Genomic DNA, 18,004 nt, shown 5'->3' with positions numbered 1-18,004 from the left:
TTGTGGACCCCACCAACAAGGTCAATTGTGACTCCTACAAATCAATGTTGACTCTTTGCCATTCAATGATGGATTGAGATGACAGATCTGTTCACATGAAATTCACAAATTGTCCCTTAGAATGACTAGATTAGCAAAGAAAAATAATAATTCTAAAATATGATTTGGCATTTATTGAAAAATATGTAATGCTATTTTCATAGCTATATGGACAATTCACAGGAGAACTGAGATGGAGAACATCTCATTTATATATGAGTTTTATATTCTGTCTGTGAACAGATTAATAATTTGAATACTATTTAACATTTAACTGAAGTAGTATATTTTATAGAGGGGAAAAGATCTGACATATCTAATTCAGTTGGTCATGTAGTTCAAAAGGGCAAGAATTGCTTATTTATATGCTATATTTCCATAAAATTAATTAGAATCTTAATACTATTAAAAATGAAAAATCACTAGAACTAGGATTCAACCAATTAAACATTCAAAAGACATATCTCCTGAGATTTCTGCAAAGCTGGCAATGATGGATGAGCTTTAGTGAGATGTCACCATGATTCCTTTCCTCTCATCTGGTGCCTTCCACATATTTTGGATCATAATTTCCCATCAGTAGAAATGTTTTACCTCTGGCAAACAACTAGTGGTAAAGTATACATTGGCTTGTCACATAATATCACTCTGCATAAGATAACAACTTTCTTAAATTAGGCTCAAATTAAATATTTGAAGCAGAGAAAATATGGCACATAACAGTGAGTTGCATCCATCGTATAATGGTGGGGCTCTCTGGTAAACCCTGAGAATTATTTTACACAAGGAGAGAATATAAATCTTTTAATAAATAAATTCATTTTCAAGGCTTTAAACTAAATGCCAAATGACTGCCGGGGCATTATTATAGACGAAATAAATCTGGAAGGACTTATCAGCTGTGTTTACACAACATGCTAAATCCAAATTAAGAAAATGTAATTGTTATTTTGACGGAACATGCTATACCCAACAAATAAACCATATTATGGATTAGCATGCACCTTGATTTTCAAAACAATGGCTCAGTTCCAAAACACAATGAAGCAAAAATTATTCAATTTTATTTTAATTTGCTATGAGCATGAACTTAGCTCTATTTTGTTTTAAAAAGAGATAATTAAAGCCTTTACGCACCAAAAGGGTAAACAAAAACAAAAACAAGGTAGAATTGGTAATATGGAAGGAGTAGGATATCACAAACAAATGTTAAATTTGAACTAGGGAAATTAAACTTCTGTGCTACTATTAACATGATTTGGTGGATGAAGGCTATTACATGCTTTCTCTTTCATCTCACAGGGGTTTTGTTGTAAATGCTATATTCTTGAAAAAAGATGAAGACTATTGTGATATCGGTTATTTCACATTAACGAATACATTCATTAAACTTTTCTCATGTTGTGTAGCCCAGAAGTCCCCAATTTTTGGGCACCAGGGACCAGTTTCCTGGAGAGAGGTTTTTCCGCAGATCAGAGGGTGCATGGTTTTGTGTGCTGCCTACATCTCGCAGATGGGGCTTTGCTTGTTTGTGCGGAATGCCACAGCCCAGTACTGGTCCATAGACCGGGGGTTGGGGACCCCTGGTATAGCCTACAGCCTACCACTGCTCATTTTATAATAAAAACTACCTTTCTCCTAGAATCTGGTCACATTTTTTTTCTTTTCTTTAGAAGTAGAAATATTTACATGGCTATATTTTCTCATCAATAAATTATGTTTCTCTGTGGGACAAAGAGAGCCAGTTTGGTGAAGCGGTTAAGACATCAGCCTAGAAACCAGGGGACCATCCCTGCCTTAGGCATAAAGTCAACTAGGTAACCTTGGGCCAGTCAGTGTCTTGCAGCCCAAGGATATAGGCAATGGCAAACCAATTCTTAAAACCCTTGCCAAGAAAACTGCAGTCACTTGTCTGTGCAGCCACCAGACATTAACACACGAACAATAAAAAGGAGAGAAACCTACGGTAATATAAATATATAAATCCTTATCCAAGCAATCTGACATTGTAGCAAATAAATACATATTTACCTTTATAAACATCTATCTTGTTTCTGACATGCATTTTTTAAATCCTAACCAGATCAATCAGATTACTTAATATCCTGGGGCAAATATAAATCTGAGATTTCAACTGTAGCAACCAAGTGCTTGTCTTCTGCCAATTATTTTTGTTAAGATCAATCAAGTTTAAAGCACTTGGGGGGAAATTTACAGATTGTTGCTCTTATTTATTCACCAATCACTGAAGACTTTCTTTAATGTTTTAAAATAGGTAAGATAAAGAAGCTTTGAATTAAATTCAGCTCTTGGATATGGCATTTGTGTAAGTTTCTTCACATTGTTCCATTTCTGCTACCAAGTCTATTCAGTCTTCTTCCAAAGCATTTTTCTTGATTCCCTCATCCAGCCAACAGACTAGGAATTCCCAAATGGTCCTTAATCCAAGCCAATCAGGGCCAACCCTCCTAACTTCCAAGATAAATAAAATGTTTACTCTTTAAACCAGTGCTTCTCAGCCTTGGCAGCTTTTAAGATATGTGAACTTCAACTCCCAGAATTCCCCAGTCATCATGGTTGAGAAACACTGCTTTAAACAAATAGGCTGTAGCAGCTTCTCATTAAATCAAGATCAATACTGAAAAACAACAGAATGCAAGTGATGGGGTAATGCATCAGGTCATAAATAACATATGATAACAGCAGAGAATAAATGAAGGGATTAAGATTTCAGATACTAAGATCAACACTCAACAGAAAAACATACAAAAGATTAAATATGAGTGCTATTTTAATTGGCAGTCTACCAGTTTTAACTTCAGAAAGGTAACGGAGATTTGCTTCTCATTAATTTCACTATGATTTCTTGAAATTATGATGCTATTAAAAATGAAAATTATAGATCCCCCATATAATGGGCTAAACCAGGGGTAGGCAACCTCGGCTCTTTTATGACTCATGGACTTCAGCTCCCAGAATTCCTCAGTCAGCTGACTGAGGAATTCTGGGAGTTGAAGTCCATGAGTCATAAAAGAGCCGAGGTTGCCTACCCCTGGACTAAACCATTATGACAGTTTACAAGTAGCATCCGAAGAGAAAAGGAGAGAGAAGAATAAATGAAAATTTCCAAGCTACTTCTTTATGTCCATAGTAAGAGTTGAGCAGCCTAGCTTCTTCCCTTATAGTTCTATTTGTCACCAAACTTAACAACTGGAACAGAATAGAAAAGGAGAATCTGATCAAGGTGCAGAAATAGCTTTACATTTTAATTGATGGTTTCATTACTGTATGTAGTTTCAGCATTAAAAACATCTAAGTGCTTTTCTAAACGGTTACAACTTACAAACATCATTTAGTGACCATTTGAAGTTACGACAGCACTGAAAAAATGACTGATGACTAATTTTCACTTATGATTGTTGCAGCATCCCCATGGATGCTTGCTTGATCAAAAATTCAGGTGCTTGGAAACTGGCATGTATTTATGACACTTGCACTGTTCCAGGGTCATGTGATCACCATTTGTAACCTTCCCAGCCAGCTTCCAACAAGTCAATGGGAGAAACCCAGATTTCCTTAACGACTCTATGATTCACTTAACTGTAATGATTCACTAAACAACTGTGACAAAAAGGCTGTAAAATGGGGTAAAGGTAAAGGTTCCCCCACACATGCGTGCTAGTCGTTTCCAACTCTAGGGGCCGGTGCTCATCTCCATTTCAAAGCCAGCGTTTGTCCGAGGACATCTCCGTGGTCATGTGGCCGGCATGACTATACGCCAAAGGCACACGGAACGCTGTTACCTTCCCACCGTAGTGGTCCCTATTTTTCTACTTGCATTTTTACGTACTTTCGAACTGCTAGGTTGGCAGAAGCTGGGATGAGTAACAGGCGCTCACTCTGCTACGCGGCACTCGGGATTCGACCCGCTAAACTGCCAATCTTCTGATCGACAAGCTCAGCGTCCTAACCCACTGAGCCACATCCCTTTAAAATGGGGTACAACTCATTTAACAACTGCCTTGCTTAGCAACAGAAGTTTTGGCCTCAATTGTGGTCATATATCAAGGATTATCTATAGTGAGTGGTATTTCAGAGGTTGAAATTGGCAAAAATTGACTCCTCTATTAACCTAAAAGTTGGTTGTATTTATTGGTTGTATTTGGGCATTATGGTTTAATCTCTTCTTAATTTTTGTATTTCAGTATTTTAGTATTTATTGCCCTGTTCACCGCCCTGAGTCCTTTGGGAGAAGGGCGGTATACAAATTAAATAAAATAAATAAATAAATAAAATAAAAGGCAGGTTTAGAAATTATTGTCCCAAACTTCACAATAAGAAAATGATACAAGTCCTGATTTCAAGATTAGTGCCAAGATTTGGTTAGTTGTCTTCAAATCAATAATGAAACTCATCATACTCATTTTACTTTACAGGAAAATCAAATACATTTATTCAAACTCTACCAAAGCTGCACTAGAGTATTTTGTCACATTGTAAATTACCTTTCAGGGCTCTAAATGTTTTAAGATGAAACTCTTAAAATAAGTCAACATTTGCTCTAGGAAGATGGGACAAGTCTTTTGAGATATATGAAGCAGTCTTGTTGCTGTCAGACTGAGTCACAATATTGTGCAACTTCAGGGATTTGTTATTGGCCCATCTGTCAAAGTAGAAAATATTGGCATCTTCCATCTCCAATCTTTCTCAAGCCTACTCTGGAGGAACTCTGCACACAGCATGAGAGTAACCAAAACTGTGCAACCAAAAGTCCATTCATGTAATATAGTGGACAAGATTAGTTCTAAATTTAACATGGAAGCCTACAAATTAATATTTATATGCTGCCTGCAGTTATGCTAAATTTTGTACAGAAAATAAAATTGTCTAGTACTTTAGAGGGTTTACAAAATAGGATGATGTACATTGCAACCATTTCTACACTTAGAGAAAACAATATTAAGAGGCATTTTATACTTGTATTCTTGAGCTTATCAGGCCTAAAATATCTTCTCCCCTTCAGAATTCTGTACTAAATAAATTTATTTAAAGAGGAATGGGTGCATAGTAGATAAAAGGCAGATTCCTTCATGTGGAACTCAACTCCTGGCAAAGTCATGCCATGCTCTAGCAATCCTCTTAGTTACAATACAAAGGAGGTTGCCACTGCATTCTTCTAATGTGTTTTAACTCCTTAGCCTCTCTTTTAGCTTTGAGATTTCCTAAGTCTCTTATCCACCTACTAACCAAGCCCTATTCATTTTAGCTTCTGAGCCCAGACAGGTGCAACAAGTCACCTGTGAACCAGGACACAGTTTAGACTTCTAATTCAACTTACAGATATGTACTGGTGGAAAAATCAAATTACAACAGTATCAATGCATAACAACTAATTCCTCTTATATGATATTTGCACATGATCCCTTTTTTTTCATTGAAGTTCAACTCAAACCCCTTTTTGCTAAATATTAGAGCCACAAAGTACAGAAGATTCTTGGAACATGAAGAAAATATTTTCTTCTCATCACCCTGTTAAAACTGACTCCTCTACCTACATGTTGGAGTAAGTGGAAACACTTTGGAGATGCCTCAAACCCTGACATTTCTCATGACAGCTGTTCAAAGCCTTTTTGGAATTAAGTGGCACATAAATTGCAGTAATACATACATAACTGGTCAAAATTGAGAACTGGCTATAGCTTTCTCCTGAGCTCCTAATGCAGGGGTCTTCAAACTTGGCCCTTTTATGACTTGTGGACTTCAGCTCCCAGAATTCCTCAGCCAGCAATGCTGGCTGAGGAATTCTGGGAGTTGAAGTCCACAAGTCATAAAAGGGCCAAGTTTGAAGACCCCTGTCCTAATGTAACAGTTACCAGCCCAGGAACACCTTAAATATGAGGTGGGCACGTGCAGAGTGACACACATCTCAGAAATGAGATTACCGAAAAGCTTCAGGGTAAGATTTAAACCCTAGTTTGTTTCCTTCTGGGTTTATTTTTTTTTCCTCTTGAAGATACCCACCCCCATTCGGGGCCCTTTTGGATGCCACTTACCTGGACCTCTGCAGCTCAAAAGCGCTGGCGCCCACCGGGCCTTGCTCGACGCAGCAATAGTTCTGCGGGGCGGTTCTGGCGAAGGAGACGGGCAGGATTCCCTGAGTGAAAGAGTTGAGGCGACCCCTCGCACAGGGGGTCCCAGAGGAGCCCGGGAGGGCGGCGGCGGCGGCGGCAATGGACACCTGCACGCTAGCAAAGGCATCTTCGTCCTCGTCCTCCTCCTCCTGCTCGTCGCCTTCGCCCTGCTGCGGCTGGCCAGCCGCTCCCAGGGGACTCATGAGCTTGACGTTGCTGCTGCCGTTGCCGCCGCCACCGCTGGCATAAGCTCCGTACTGTTGCGGGGCGGGCGGCTGGAAAGCGCTCAGGTTGCCCCGACGAGTCCGCGTGCTACTGCCGCTGCTGATACCGCAGGCTGCAGCAGAAGCGGTCCTTGCAGCGGCTGCCGCGCCGTCGTCGCTTTCTCCGCCGCCCTCCTCGCCCTGCAACACCGGCCGGCCGTCCAGCGAGATATTCGTTAGGAAGGAGAGAGCAGCCTGCCTGCGCCGCGGGTCCATGCGCGGCGGCGGCTTCCTTAAGCAGGGCTCCAGCTGCTGGTGGAATGTACTGCCGTCGCCGCTAATACCACCGGGGCTGCTGCTGCTGCTGGTGGTGGTGGTGGCGGCGGCGGCGGCAGGAGGAGCCGCCGCCGCTGCCGCCGCCGCCATTGTCTGTGGCACTCACTCGCTCGCTCGCCCGCCCACCCTCCGTCCCTCCCTCAGAGCGGGCAAGAATGAGACTTCGAGCGGCAGGCGCGACCTCCCCGGCGGCGAGCGGAGGGTTAGCAGCAAGCTGAGGCGAGGCGAGGGAGCGCCAGCTGCGCGAAGCAGGGGACTTTTGGCTTGCATGGCATGTCTTCCGCCTCCCCCCCCCCCGCTGCCTGCATGGATAGAGCGCCCGAGTTATGCACCCCCTCCTCCCGCTCTTCCTTTCCTCCCCTCCTCTGGCTCCTGCCTTTCTTCTCTCCTTGGCCAAAGTTATTAGCGTTTATAGGTGCACTCGGCCCGCCAAGCGCTCGGCGTAAAAACACGGCAATCACGTGTGGGAAATAGCTTGGGAGAAAAACAAAAGCTCGGCCAGGAGGAGGAGGAAGAGGATAGAGGGAGGAGGAAGGAGAAATGAGGGGGGGAGAGAAGAGGAGGAAACTAGGTTTAAGGAAGCTTTTTTCTTCTACTTTTTTTTCTTCTACTTTTTTTTCCTCCCCAATCTGCTTAGTGGGAGGGGAAGCGAGGAAGGTGGAGTTCCGCTTGTGTTGCACGGCACATGGTCATGAGGAGCTTATAAATAGGGCCATCTCCTAGAAGTTGATGGGCTTTAAAAATTGGTGAATCTCCTTCGGGCTGTCGGTCGGTTTTTAACGACTGTGCCCTTCCAAGACGTTGTGAACATAACATGTTCTACTTTTTCCTGCCTGAGCCGGCTAAACTTGTATTTCACTCCCAATTTGACCATGAAACTAGGACTGGCTGAAGTCCCTCGGTTTCGAAATTCTTTTCCTTGTTCTTCGGGGATATCTTCAGAATAAAATATGTCCATTAAAGACTCCAGATATACTGTGGTCATTCTGTGAGCCCTCCGGTTGTATTGGACCTCAACTCTGATTGTAATTAGTGCCTGGAAATTATGGACACTGAAATCCAATCCAGGTGAAGGGGACCCATGTAGGGAAAGTTGCTTGGTGGAAGACTTCTGAATGCTTGTGAGCTTATTTCCCTCCATTTATATTAAATGTGTAGAAGAAATTAGTCTAAATACACAACACTTCAAAATAAATTTCCAGCGTGGCAGCTGTGGAATAGCATGGCAGCAAAACAAGACAACTTGTATTTGCATTTTATAAAGAGCAGGAAAAGTGAACTCTGAAATACAAAAGGAGCAAATTATTTTTCAAGCATTTCCTCTCAGTTGTATCTAGGAGATGTATAATGTACTATATGCTGTTAGAAAAACCCAACTTTGGCCATTTTGTTTTCCAAATGTTATTCTGATTTAGCACAACAAGAAGTCATGTTTTGCAGGTAGGAAATTAGACCAGCCATCTGACTCAATAAAAGACTGCTTCCTATATTTTCCTGCAGGGCTTGTGGATTCCTCTTGGAAAGATGATTATAGATAGATCGCTTGATGCCTTTATAATTACAGACCTTTGGTGTACATGGCAAATTATTGCATGGTTAAGAGAATATGCAGTGATGTAATATCAATTCCCTTCCTTTATAAAAGAAGCAACTCAGGATATAAAATATTTATTTCACTTGTCTTGCATCCTCACTAATCATGTTTCAATTTCTTTCAGACTGAGGGAGGATTTGGCAGTTCTAGGCAAACTGCCACATGTGTGGTAGCTTATTGTGTGCATCAGAGATTCCTACTTGGTTCTCTTCTGCCTCCTACACCCTCCAGTAGATAGCTTCCAGCTAATGGATTGAGTTCTAAACAAAAATGCACAGTGGAAAAGTACATCACTGTTACTGCATATTCAAGATATCTAGGGTGAAGAAAAGACAGGATGAGAATTTCTGCTAAGCTTGTCAACATGTTTTGGTATTTAGCATGCACCCAAAACACTATGTAGTTTTTGTAAATAAGACCTCTAGTCTTATTTAAAATATTTCTGCAGTATAAAATGAAAACTGTAAAACTGATTCAGTTGATGAGAAATTACTGATTTTGCATTTTGCTGATCATGGATTTTTACTCTTAGATAACAAGGTATTATAAAGCTATTACTAACAAGACTATACATTCTCCACATCTACATGTCATCATAACCACAGGCTTTGTGTTAATCAGTTTCTCACTTCTCCAAAATGTTTCTGTTGCCATCACAACAGTCCACAGCTATAACTGTTTCTAGCTGAGTCTGGGCAGCTATAACAGCTAACCTGAAATGATTTGTGAACTTAACAGTTAAGCCTTTGCTGCTGCTTTGCCACACTTCACAATATCTTTTGAATAGAAATGCATATACTTAATATTCATGATTATAATAATACATATTTGTATTCTGGCAAATAAGATTATCTTTTTAATCAGCAATAATGTTTCCATAGCTGTGCTCTTAGGAGCAAAATAATATGCATCTCTTGTTGAACTAACATATTTAAACTTATTCATTTACATGTCTTATCTGTCTAGGAAATTCAAAATAATGCTTTGGGTTAATAATGAAGTGAATAACTGAGCTGCTTCTAAAATCTTAATATGCAATCTGAGTAGAATACTACTAAATTAGTTAGGAAAAAAGATATACATAGAACCTATTAACTCTGAAAAAGAAAGAAATCTTTAGATGCCTGGCATTGATCATTAAAATCCCATAGTTCACCACATTCAATCCCTTGTTTCTCCAGAAAAGCTTCTGCATAAAAGGTGGAGAGACGCTAACATTAAATGATCTAAATACAGCTCTTCTATTTCAGGGTAAGGCAGCTTTCTATCAAAAAATGAGTAGGAGAAAATTATTTCATCAAGTAAATTGTACTAGATAGTTAGTACAAGATTTTTCAGTTGCAAAGCTGCAAAGAAGCCTTTGAATTACCTTTATAAATTTTGCATTGGCAAGTGCTTAACAATAATCATCCATAAAGAAATATTTAAACACTTTCATTATTTTTTAAATGTAAAACCCATTAAAAACAGCTGGGGTTATTTTATCTATAATATATCTGGATGAATAACCATGTCTTAAGCTATTGTATGGGTATAAATGGGATCAGAGGCACTTATCCAGAAAGAGAATTCCACAAATTGGGAGTGGGGGAGGACACATTAAGTATGGCAATAACTACTACCGGTATGAGTTGACCCCATGGTTAGAATTCTGTATAGGGCCTAAGCTGATGAAATTAATCCAAAAGATCAGTGATGTTGATGGGAGATTTTAAGTCTTTGAGACCTAAGCTTTGAATTTTGCCTTTAGCTCACAGGTAACCAGTGCAGTGATTTAAAGACTGATGGAATGAAATCTCATTTAGCAGAGATTTATATTGTCGTGACCCAGGAAACAGACAATGACTGAATGTGAAGAAGCTGCTCCAACAGAACTTGTGGAATGTTGACCTCAGGAGAAACAAACTCAATCATATGAGACAAATCAAACAGGAGAAATTAGATGATTATGATGACATAAGGTCTACCAGCCCCCACAACCAGCAAGCAGAGAGGGAAATGGAGCACACATTTCTGTGACGTTCCTTGCCAAGCTGAAAATGCATCTCTGGATTAGAGGCAGCTAGCTGCATCCTGATTTAAGAAGCAGCCCTGATCCATGATCCCTTGGAAGCAACTATCTAACCTTTAGCATTTGTGTGATACTTGCATGTGGATTCTGCTCGTGAAATTCTGACCTGGATCTTGGAACTCTGGACTGGATTTGGACTATTCTTCAGTGTGCTCCTGTTAAAGAAAACCCACTAATCAAACTTCATTCAGAGATTCTGTTTTGGCTTGCATTCCTTATCTGCTGTTATTTTTTGGCCTTCAGTAAATTACTATTTCCCATAGCAGTATTTGAGTGAGTGTTTAATTGGAACTAGAAGCAGGACAATTACCAACCAAGCTGCTCTTCCACTGATATAAGATCTTATCATTAGAAAGTTTTTCTATTATCTTATGTATGAAATGTATCATCATATCATGTATGAACTATATCAAAAATCTTCATGACAAAACTAGAAATGTACTCATGACAGCTTATGCAAGAAAGTTGTTCTTCATGGTTGCTGGCTGCCTTTCAAGAACTGCAGTCATATGCACACTCCCTGTTGCATCATCCAAATCTTACATAAATAACTGATGAAACCTTGGACAAAAAGTGCTCTGTATGGAACATACTACCCATTTGAATATGAGCACATTCAAATCTGTGTTCTTGTGAGCACTGATTTTTCTATTATATTAGACAAAATGAAAACAATTATAGAAAGCTTACCCTAAAAGACAGTTATTAAAATTGTCAATTTTCTTCTACATCAGCTAAACATTAACATCAAACTCCATATTACCTCTTACAAAAGAGATGAAATTATCAAGTTGTTAGAAGTATTGCACATTATAAACATAAAATTAAGTATAGCACCATTTTAGCCATTTATATGGGTAGTCCTCGACTTACAACTGTTGTAACTGTTCGAAGTTACAATGGCACTGAAAAGAGTGACTTATGACTATTTTTCACACTTATAACTGTTGCAGCATCCCATGATCATGTACTCAAAATTCAAACACTTGGCAACAGGCTCATACCGTGTTTCCTGGAAAGTAAGACTCGATCTTATTTATTTGTTTATTTTTGCCTCCAAAAGAGGCACCAGGTCTTATTTTCGGGGGATGTATTTTCCACAGTCTCACCTCACGGTGACGGCACCAACAGCCCCGATCAGCCAGCCCACTTCTGTGTCAGCTCACTGCCACTCGTTATGCATCACCCCAGCCTCCATTTCTCTGGAAGGGGCCTTCAGGAAATGCTTCTGCAGCTAAGAATGGAGCTCTGGATTGATGCACATGGCGCCCCTTGGCCTCCATTTTGCCATCAGAGGCCTTCCAGAAAGGCCTCTACAGCCAAGAACCGAGTTCCAGATTGATGGAAGGCCTCTGATGGTGAAATGGAGACCGGGAGGCACCATATGCGTCAATCTGGAGCTCCATTCTCAGCTGCAAAGGGATTTCCTGAAGGCCTCTGATGGTGAAATGGAAGCTGGGGGTAACACACACATGTGAGCGGCAATGAGCAGCTGCAGAAGAAGTGGGCTAGTGAGACAAGGCAAGTGTCGGGGCATGGGAGGCCTGGCTGCAACAGTAAGCGAGTGTGGGGCACGTGGGGTAGCTCCACCCTCACTCTCGCCCTAGTTTGAGTTTTAGGCATGTGCCTCGCCCCAAAACTAGGGCATATTTTTGGGGTAGGACTTATATTAGCCCACCCCCCAAAATCAAGCTAGGTCTTATTTTTGGAGTAGGTCTTATTTTCGGGGGAACGCGGTACTTATGACGTGATTGCCATTTGTGACCTCCTGGCTTCCCATTGATTTTGCTTGTCAGAAGCCAGCACTGAAGGTCAGAAATGGTGAACATGTGTCCATGGGATCCCATAACATAATTCCAAGCTAGTTGCCAAGGAACAGATCACATGACTGCAGTCCTATGAACTACTTCCACAATACAAGGATTGATATTAAGTCGCCTTCTTCAGCAATGTCATCACTTTGAATAGCTGCTGAACAAGAACTATTTGTATTGTAATTTGGACTTGAGGAAAGCTCATAAGCTCATTCAGCTGATTAACTAGTTTGCTAAATCACCCATACAATCCTACGAAACTGGCTGTGGCCTATCACATTCACACTTTAAATTGTTTACTTTATTCTAACTTAGACTTCAGGCAGAATTGATCTGCAATTAGCATGACGTAAACTAAACTTCATTGACTATGCTAAAGCCTTTGATTGTGTGGATCATAACAAACTGTGGCAAGTCCTTATAGAGATGGGCATACCAGACCATCTTATTTGTCTCTTGAGAAATCTATATGCGGGCCAAGAAGCAACAGTGAGAACTGGACACGGAACCACTGATTGGTTCAAAATTGGGAAAGGAGTCCGGCAAGGCTGTATACTGTCGCCTTGCCTATTTAACTTATATGCAGAGCACATCATGAGAAAGGCAGGGCTAGATGAATCAAAAGTTGGAATTAAGATTGCCGGAAGAAACATCAACAACCTAAGATATGCAGATGATACCACTCTAATGGCAGAAAGTGAAGAGGAACTAAAGAGCCTCTTGTTGCGGGTGAAGAAGGAGAGTGCAAAACTTGGGTTGAAACTAAACATTAAGAAAACCAAGATCATGGCATCTGGCCCTCTCAATTCCTGGCAAATAGATGGGGAAGAAATTGAGATAGTGACAGATTTTATTTTCCTGGGCTCCAAGATCACTGCAGATGGGGACTGTAGCCAAGAAATTAAAAGACGCTTGCTCCTTGGGAGGAAAGCCATGGCAAATCTTGACAGCACACTAAAAAGCAGAGACATCACCCTGTCAACAAAAGTGCGTATAGTCAAGGCTATGGTCTTCCCAGTTGCAATGTATGGCAGTGAAAGCTGGACCATAAGAAAGGCTGAGCGCCAAAGAATTGAAGCCTTTGAACTATGGTGCTGGAGAAGACTCCTGCGAGTTCCTTGGACTGCAAGGCGATCAAACCGGTCAGTCCTAGAGGAGATCAACCCTGACTGCTCTTTAGAAGGCCAGATCCTGAAGCTAAAACTCAAATACTTTGGCCACCTAATGAGAAGGAAGGACTCACTGGAGAAGAGCCTAATGCTGGGAAAGATTGAGGGCAATAGAAGAAGGGGACGACAGAGAATGAGGTGGCTGGATGGAGTCACTGAAGCAGTAGGCGTGAGCCTAGATGGACTCCAGAAGATGGTAGAGGACAGGAAGGCCTGGAGGAACATTGTCCATAGGGTCGCGATGGGTCGGACACGACTTCGCAACTAACTAACTAAAACTAAACGTAGGCCTGGATTCTGAGAACCCAGAACATTACAGATATCAATACTGGATTTCAGTTTCCTGATTCTGTAACTTACCCTGAAGCACACATTAGTTTTGTAACCAGTTTATTCAAAAAAATATAATTATTTTGAATAGCTTTTTTTGTTAGATTTATATCCCTTCTTTCCTTCAGAAGCTTTAGGCAATGTACATAGCATGCCTGTTCCAGTTTTATTCCATAACAATTCCCTGAAATAGGTTGGGCTTAGGGAGTGATTTACCTAGTGAGCATCATAACTGATGATCTGGAGACGTAAGTCTCTCTACTCCAACACCTTGACCTCTATACTACACTGGTTTTTATAGCATATAACCAGACAGGAAATACCATTTGTAGTGAGTCACAGCCTGTGATTATTTATATTAGCAAACTAGGCAACCTGTAACCCATTGGGTCATTGTTTCAAAGGTATTTCCTTAGCAGATTCCTCAGTTCCTTCAACAACGGCAGAGCTTCTACCCTACTGTCATCATTGGAAAGAGTGGGAGGGAGATATTCAGAGATGCATCTACTTTGAAAATAGCCCATGTTGAACTGTATAGCACAAACACAAGTGCTTTACGACATTTTGTAATGTCATAAATGTTTTATTATTTTTATATCATAAAATGATTTGTAAAATTTGCCAAACTTCAATTCTAAGGGAGTCACGGATTCCAGATTTTGAGTGCATTCTGTAAGCTAGCCCATTTGAGGTACTTTGGTTCCAAAATTGTCACCCTACGATGCACTCTTTCACCCATTAAGAAGTTACAGACATGAGTTTTAGTAGTATATAAATAAACCACATTACAGCTAATGTCGTGAGAGCTCAGCTTCTGTTTTAGCTGCTATAAACCAAGGCTAATTATGTGCTATCAAGTTGTTTTGGACTCCTAGCAACCATATAGATAGATTTTCTCCATAACGGTATATCCCTCTGTTCTTTCAAGTCTCCCAAGGATGCATTCTTTATTACAATACTGCAACCAAGCTGCACAATCTAGACACCTCCTGTCTCCAATATCATTTGTCTGGCCAATTTGATCCTGCAAGATTGACCCTTTGATATCATTTATTGGGACATCAGAAGTATACCTTTTCTGTAGCAGAACCTGCCTTTTGGAATGAATTTCTTCCTAAGTTCTGAATTCAGCCCCCTCTGTTCTCCTTAGAACAGACATGTCAAACACAAGGCCCGGGGGCCATATGCGGCCCGCGAAGTGGTTTCATGTGGCCCGCGAAGCCATCCTGGAAACAGTGAGGGAACGGCCCCCACTGCCTTGGCCCTGGCCCAGAGACCCTCCTTCTGCCAGAGACCCTCAGATCCGGCCCACTCCTGCCCAGGCCCCCATAGGCACCCTTGATGTGAACGATGTAGAGCTGGCCACGCCCACCCAGTAGGCCATATGCACTCTAGCCACACCCACCCAGTAGGCCACACCCACCCTGGCCATACCCACCCGGCCCCTTGAGGGCAACCACAATGCTGATGCGGCCCTCAATGAAATTGAGTTTGACACCCCTGCCTTAGAAGATCCACGAAGACCTGGACCTTTAGCAAGGGAGACATTCCTCTCTTTGGTCCATCTGGTCTGTCATGTTTGCCATCTTTTATTGATTTTATTGTAATTTGATTGTTGTAAGCTATGCGTGTTTATGATGGTAGTGATGATGAAGACATGCGAGGAATCAAATTTTTATTCAAGCAAAAATTGATTTATGTTTAGCTTTTAAGTGTTTCCTTTCGTTCTGCTGCCTTTGCCCTTTCGCTTATTAGGTTTGCGGGGCTGAACAGTGGCAGTAAGAAAATAGTGAATGAGAATACCTTTCCCAGTTCATAGTGAAAGTTTAATAATTGTCATCAAGCTATCCTGCCTTAAACTATTAAGTGTGCATTAGAAACAGGATGGTGAACAAGCAGAAATGACATTTTTTATATTCAGAATAAACATTTAAATTGATTCCCTATGTATATGTGAAAGAAAATTCACAATCAAGGCAGGCTTCAATTTGTACCCTACTTTTTAATGCTGAAACACCCGTGCTTCTTATGTAATTCTTGCTGTCATTTTTTTAGTTCAGGTTACCTGTACATTATTGTAAATCATTTGGTAGGCAGATTGGATGAGGACAGATGGTGATATTGTCTCCTTCTCCTCTTTAAGTGAGAAGTAATAGAATTATTGTGAGCCACAAATACCAGGCTGTATTTTCTGCTTCATGAACCACTAATTGCTCAGTCAATGAAGTACTTCCAAGCTAAATCTGGAATAAGAAAAATAAGCATTTAAAAATTTCTTTTTAGGACATAGAAAACAACTGATAGGTGGTTTTATCCCTGTGAAAAATTATGAAAGGTGGATTCCAATGTAAGTCCCAGTTCCCTCACTTAGCCAAAACTATTAAAAATGGCATTTTCTATGAAAGCAGCAGAATGTAGCAATCATTGACTCAAAAAGCTTTCATATTAGTATGGAGTCAATAGGAAAAGATTCCAAGCACGGATCTGTGTGGGTACTAGTGGGTAAAAACAAATCAAACTCTTGATTAAATTTCTTTTCAGAGCAGATTGGAAAAGGATACCATTTACTAGAACATAAAAGGAAGAAATGCTTGTGAGATAGAATTTTATGGAACAAAAAGGCAAATTTGCCTTGGGAGGTATAAAAGGGGAGTGTATGTGTTATTTTTCTTGTAGATATAACAAAGGACTATATGCAATCTGGACTGTTTTCTCTTAAGAGTCCTGAAGTTCCTTTCAAACCACTAACAGTTCCACTTTAAGACATCTTATAATGCCTCCCTTTTTTGACTGCCCAGACATTCAATATCCCCAGCCTCCCTCTTTAATAAACATGTTGGGCTTAGTCAGTGCTTTTTTTGTAAAAGAAAAAGGTGCCGGAACTCACACATGTCATACAACCTGCCTTGCCTACCCTATAAGGTTCCATCCAAAAAAGGTGCCGGAACTCTGTTCTGAGCGTTCTATGAGAAAAAAAGCCCTGGGCTTAGTTCCTGTTTTGGGGCTATACTCAGTCTAATTCTCTTTATTGCTTTGTACAGTTTAAACAATTGTTTTGTCGGTCCTGATCTATATATCAGGCTAGTCATAAAGAATTCTGTTTATAGACTTTATGTGATTTTCAGTAATGTACCATCTTTTGGTATAACCACAATTTTTTACCGGTATTTCTTTTGGAGTTTTTAACTGATTTAGAAGTGGCTGACTACTAAGTTATGATGTGTGTTTATTTCCTTTGGTGTTGAAAGTTGGAATTGTAATGCTTTAAATTAAAAAGGGATATTTTATCTTTTTGTTTAATTAAAATGTCTTCCGAGATTGCAAGGAAGGGCTGAATTCTTCAGTCACACATATCTATGCCAGGAATTGACACTCTATACATGTCAACCTTTGAATTTTCACCTTTTAATTGCCAGAAAGACAACAACTTATGAAAGTCTTATTATGCACAGGTGGTGGCAGCAAAAATCACTAAACCACTATCCCAAAGCTGGAGATGGGAAGATCAGGAGATTTTTTGAAAGAGTATATGTGAACTATCCTACCTTCTAGTCCAGGGGTCAGCAACCTGAAACAGTGAAAGAGCCACTCAGAACCGGTTCCCTCACAAAAGGAAAAACTGGGAGCCGCAAAAAATGTGTGCACATGTGCATACATGCGCAAAACAGGGTTTGACTGAATAGTGGAGCCAAAGCAAGATATGCACCTACCCTGCATATTTGAATTGATTGGTTGAACTTTTTTAGTCCCACTCAGATGTGAAGATGTGCCCTCATATAAATAAAGGCCAATTCTGAAAGGGGCCCAAAGGAGTAGATGGTCTAAATTTGTAGATCCAGCAATACAAATACCAGTAGAGGTAAATATGTAGAAGCTCAGGATAGTCAATTAACCATAACTATGATCAGAGCGTTAATAGGAGACCCTTATTCTTTTTCTTTTTGCTCTGATATGGACTAAGTGGGGCAATTCTTTTAAACTGTAGTTTACCAGTGCTGATGTTAAAACGGCAGAGTAATGGAGATTCCTAGCAGATGAGGATGCTGAATGTGCTTGAGGCTGAGAGGATGCTATGAATCCAAGAAACAAGTTAGGGATTCTGGATAGAAATGAGAAAAACTTGGCAGTGTCAATAAGAGGCTTGTCTGTATCCTTTGCTAAGGCAAAAGAGGTAAAGATTGTGGCCAAGACGGGGGTAGATTTGCCATCACAAATTAGTATTTGCAAAATGGAGCCTACAAGGTGATTTGCATCCTAAATTCCCTTACATGTAGCACAGGTGATACAAAGTAAATAAAATAAATTATGATAAAGTGG

General features: G+C 40.5%; 1 protein-coding gene and 1 long non-coding RNA gene across 4 annotated transcripts in view; one reads left to right on the top strand and one right to left on the bottom strand.

The window, feature by feature from the left end:
• Positions 1 to 6,957, bottom strand: part of CABLES1 (Cdk5 and Abl enzyme substrate 1) — a 66,885-nt gene extending 59,928 nt beyond the window's left edge. For all 3 annotated transcript variants that reach the window (XR_014492046.1, XM_083358938.1, XM_083358939.1), the window contains exon 1: positions 6,093 to 6,957. Coding sequence is in view for 2 of the 3 variants with exons in the window: in XM_083358938.1 (XP_083215064.1) it covers positions 6,093 to 6,799 (707 nt within the window). In the remaining variant the exon portion in view is untranslated. The remainder of the gene's footprint in view (positions 1 to 6,092) is intronic.
• Positions 6,958 to 8,773: 1,816 nt separating this feature from the next.
• Positions 8,774 to 10,064, top strand: LOC310638143. Its single transcript, XR_014492048.1, has 3 exons — positions 8,774 to 8,843; positions 9,485 to 9,554; positions 10,054 to 10,064. It is a non-coding gene; the product is annotated as an uncharacterized lncRNA (long non-coding RNA).
• The last annotated feature ends 7,940 nt before the right edge of the window (positions 10,065 to 18,004 follow it).

This window comes from Vipera ursinii (genome assembly GCF_947247035.1).
Source record: "Vipera ursinii genome assembly, chromosome: 3".
Lineage (NCBI taxonomy): Eukaryota > Metazoa > Chordata > Lepidosauria > Squamata > Viperidae > Vipera > Vipera ursinii.
This window is presented reverse-complemented; position numbering and strand designations above follow the sequence as displayed.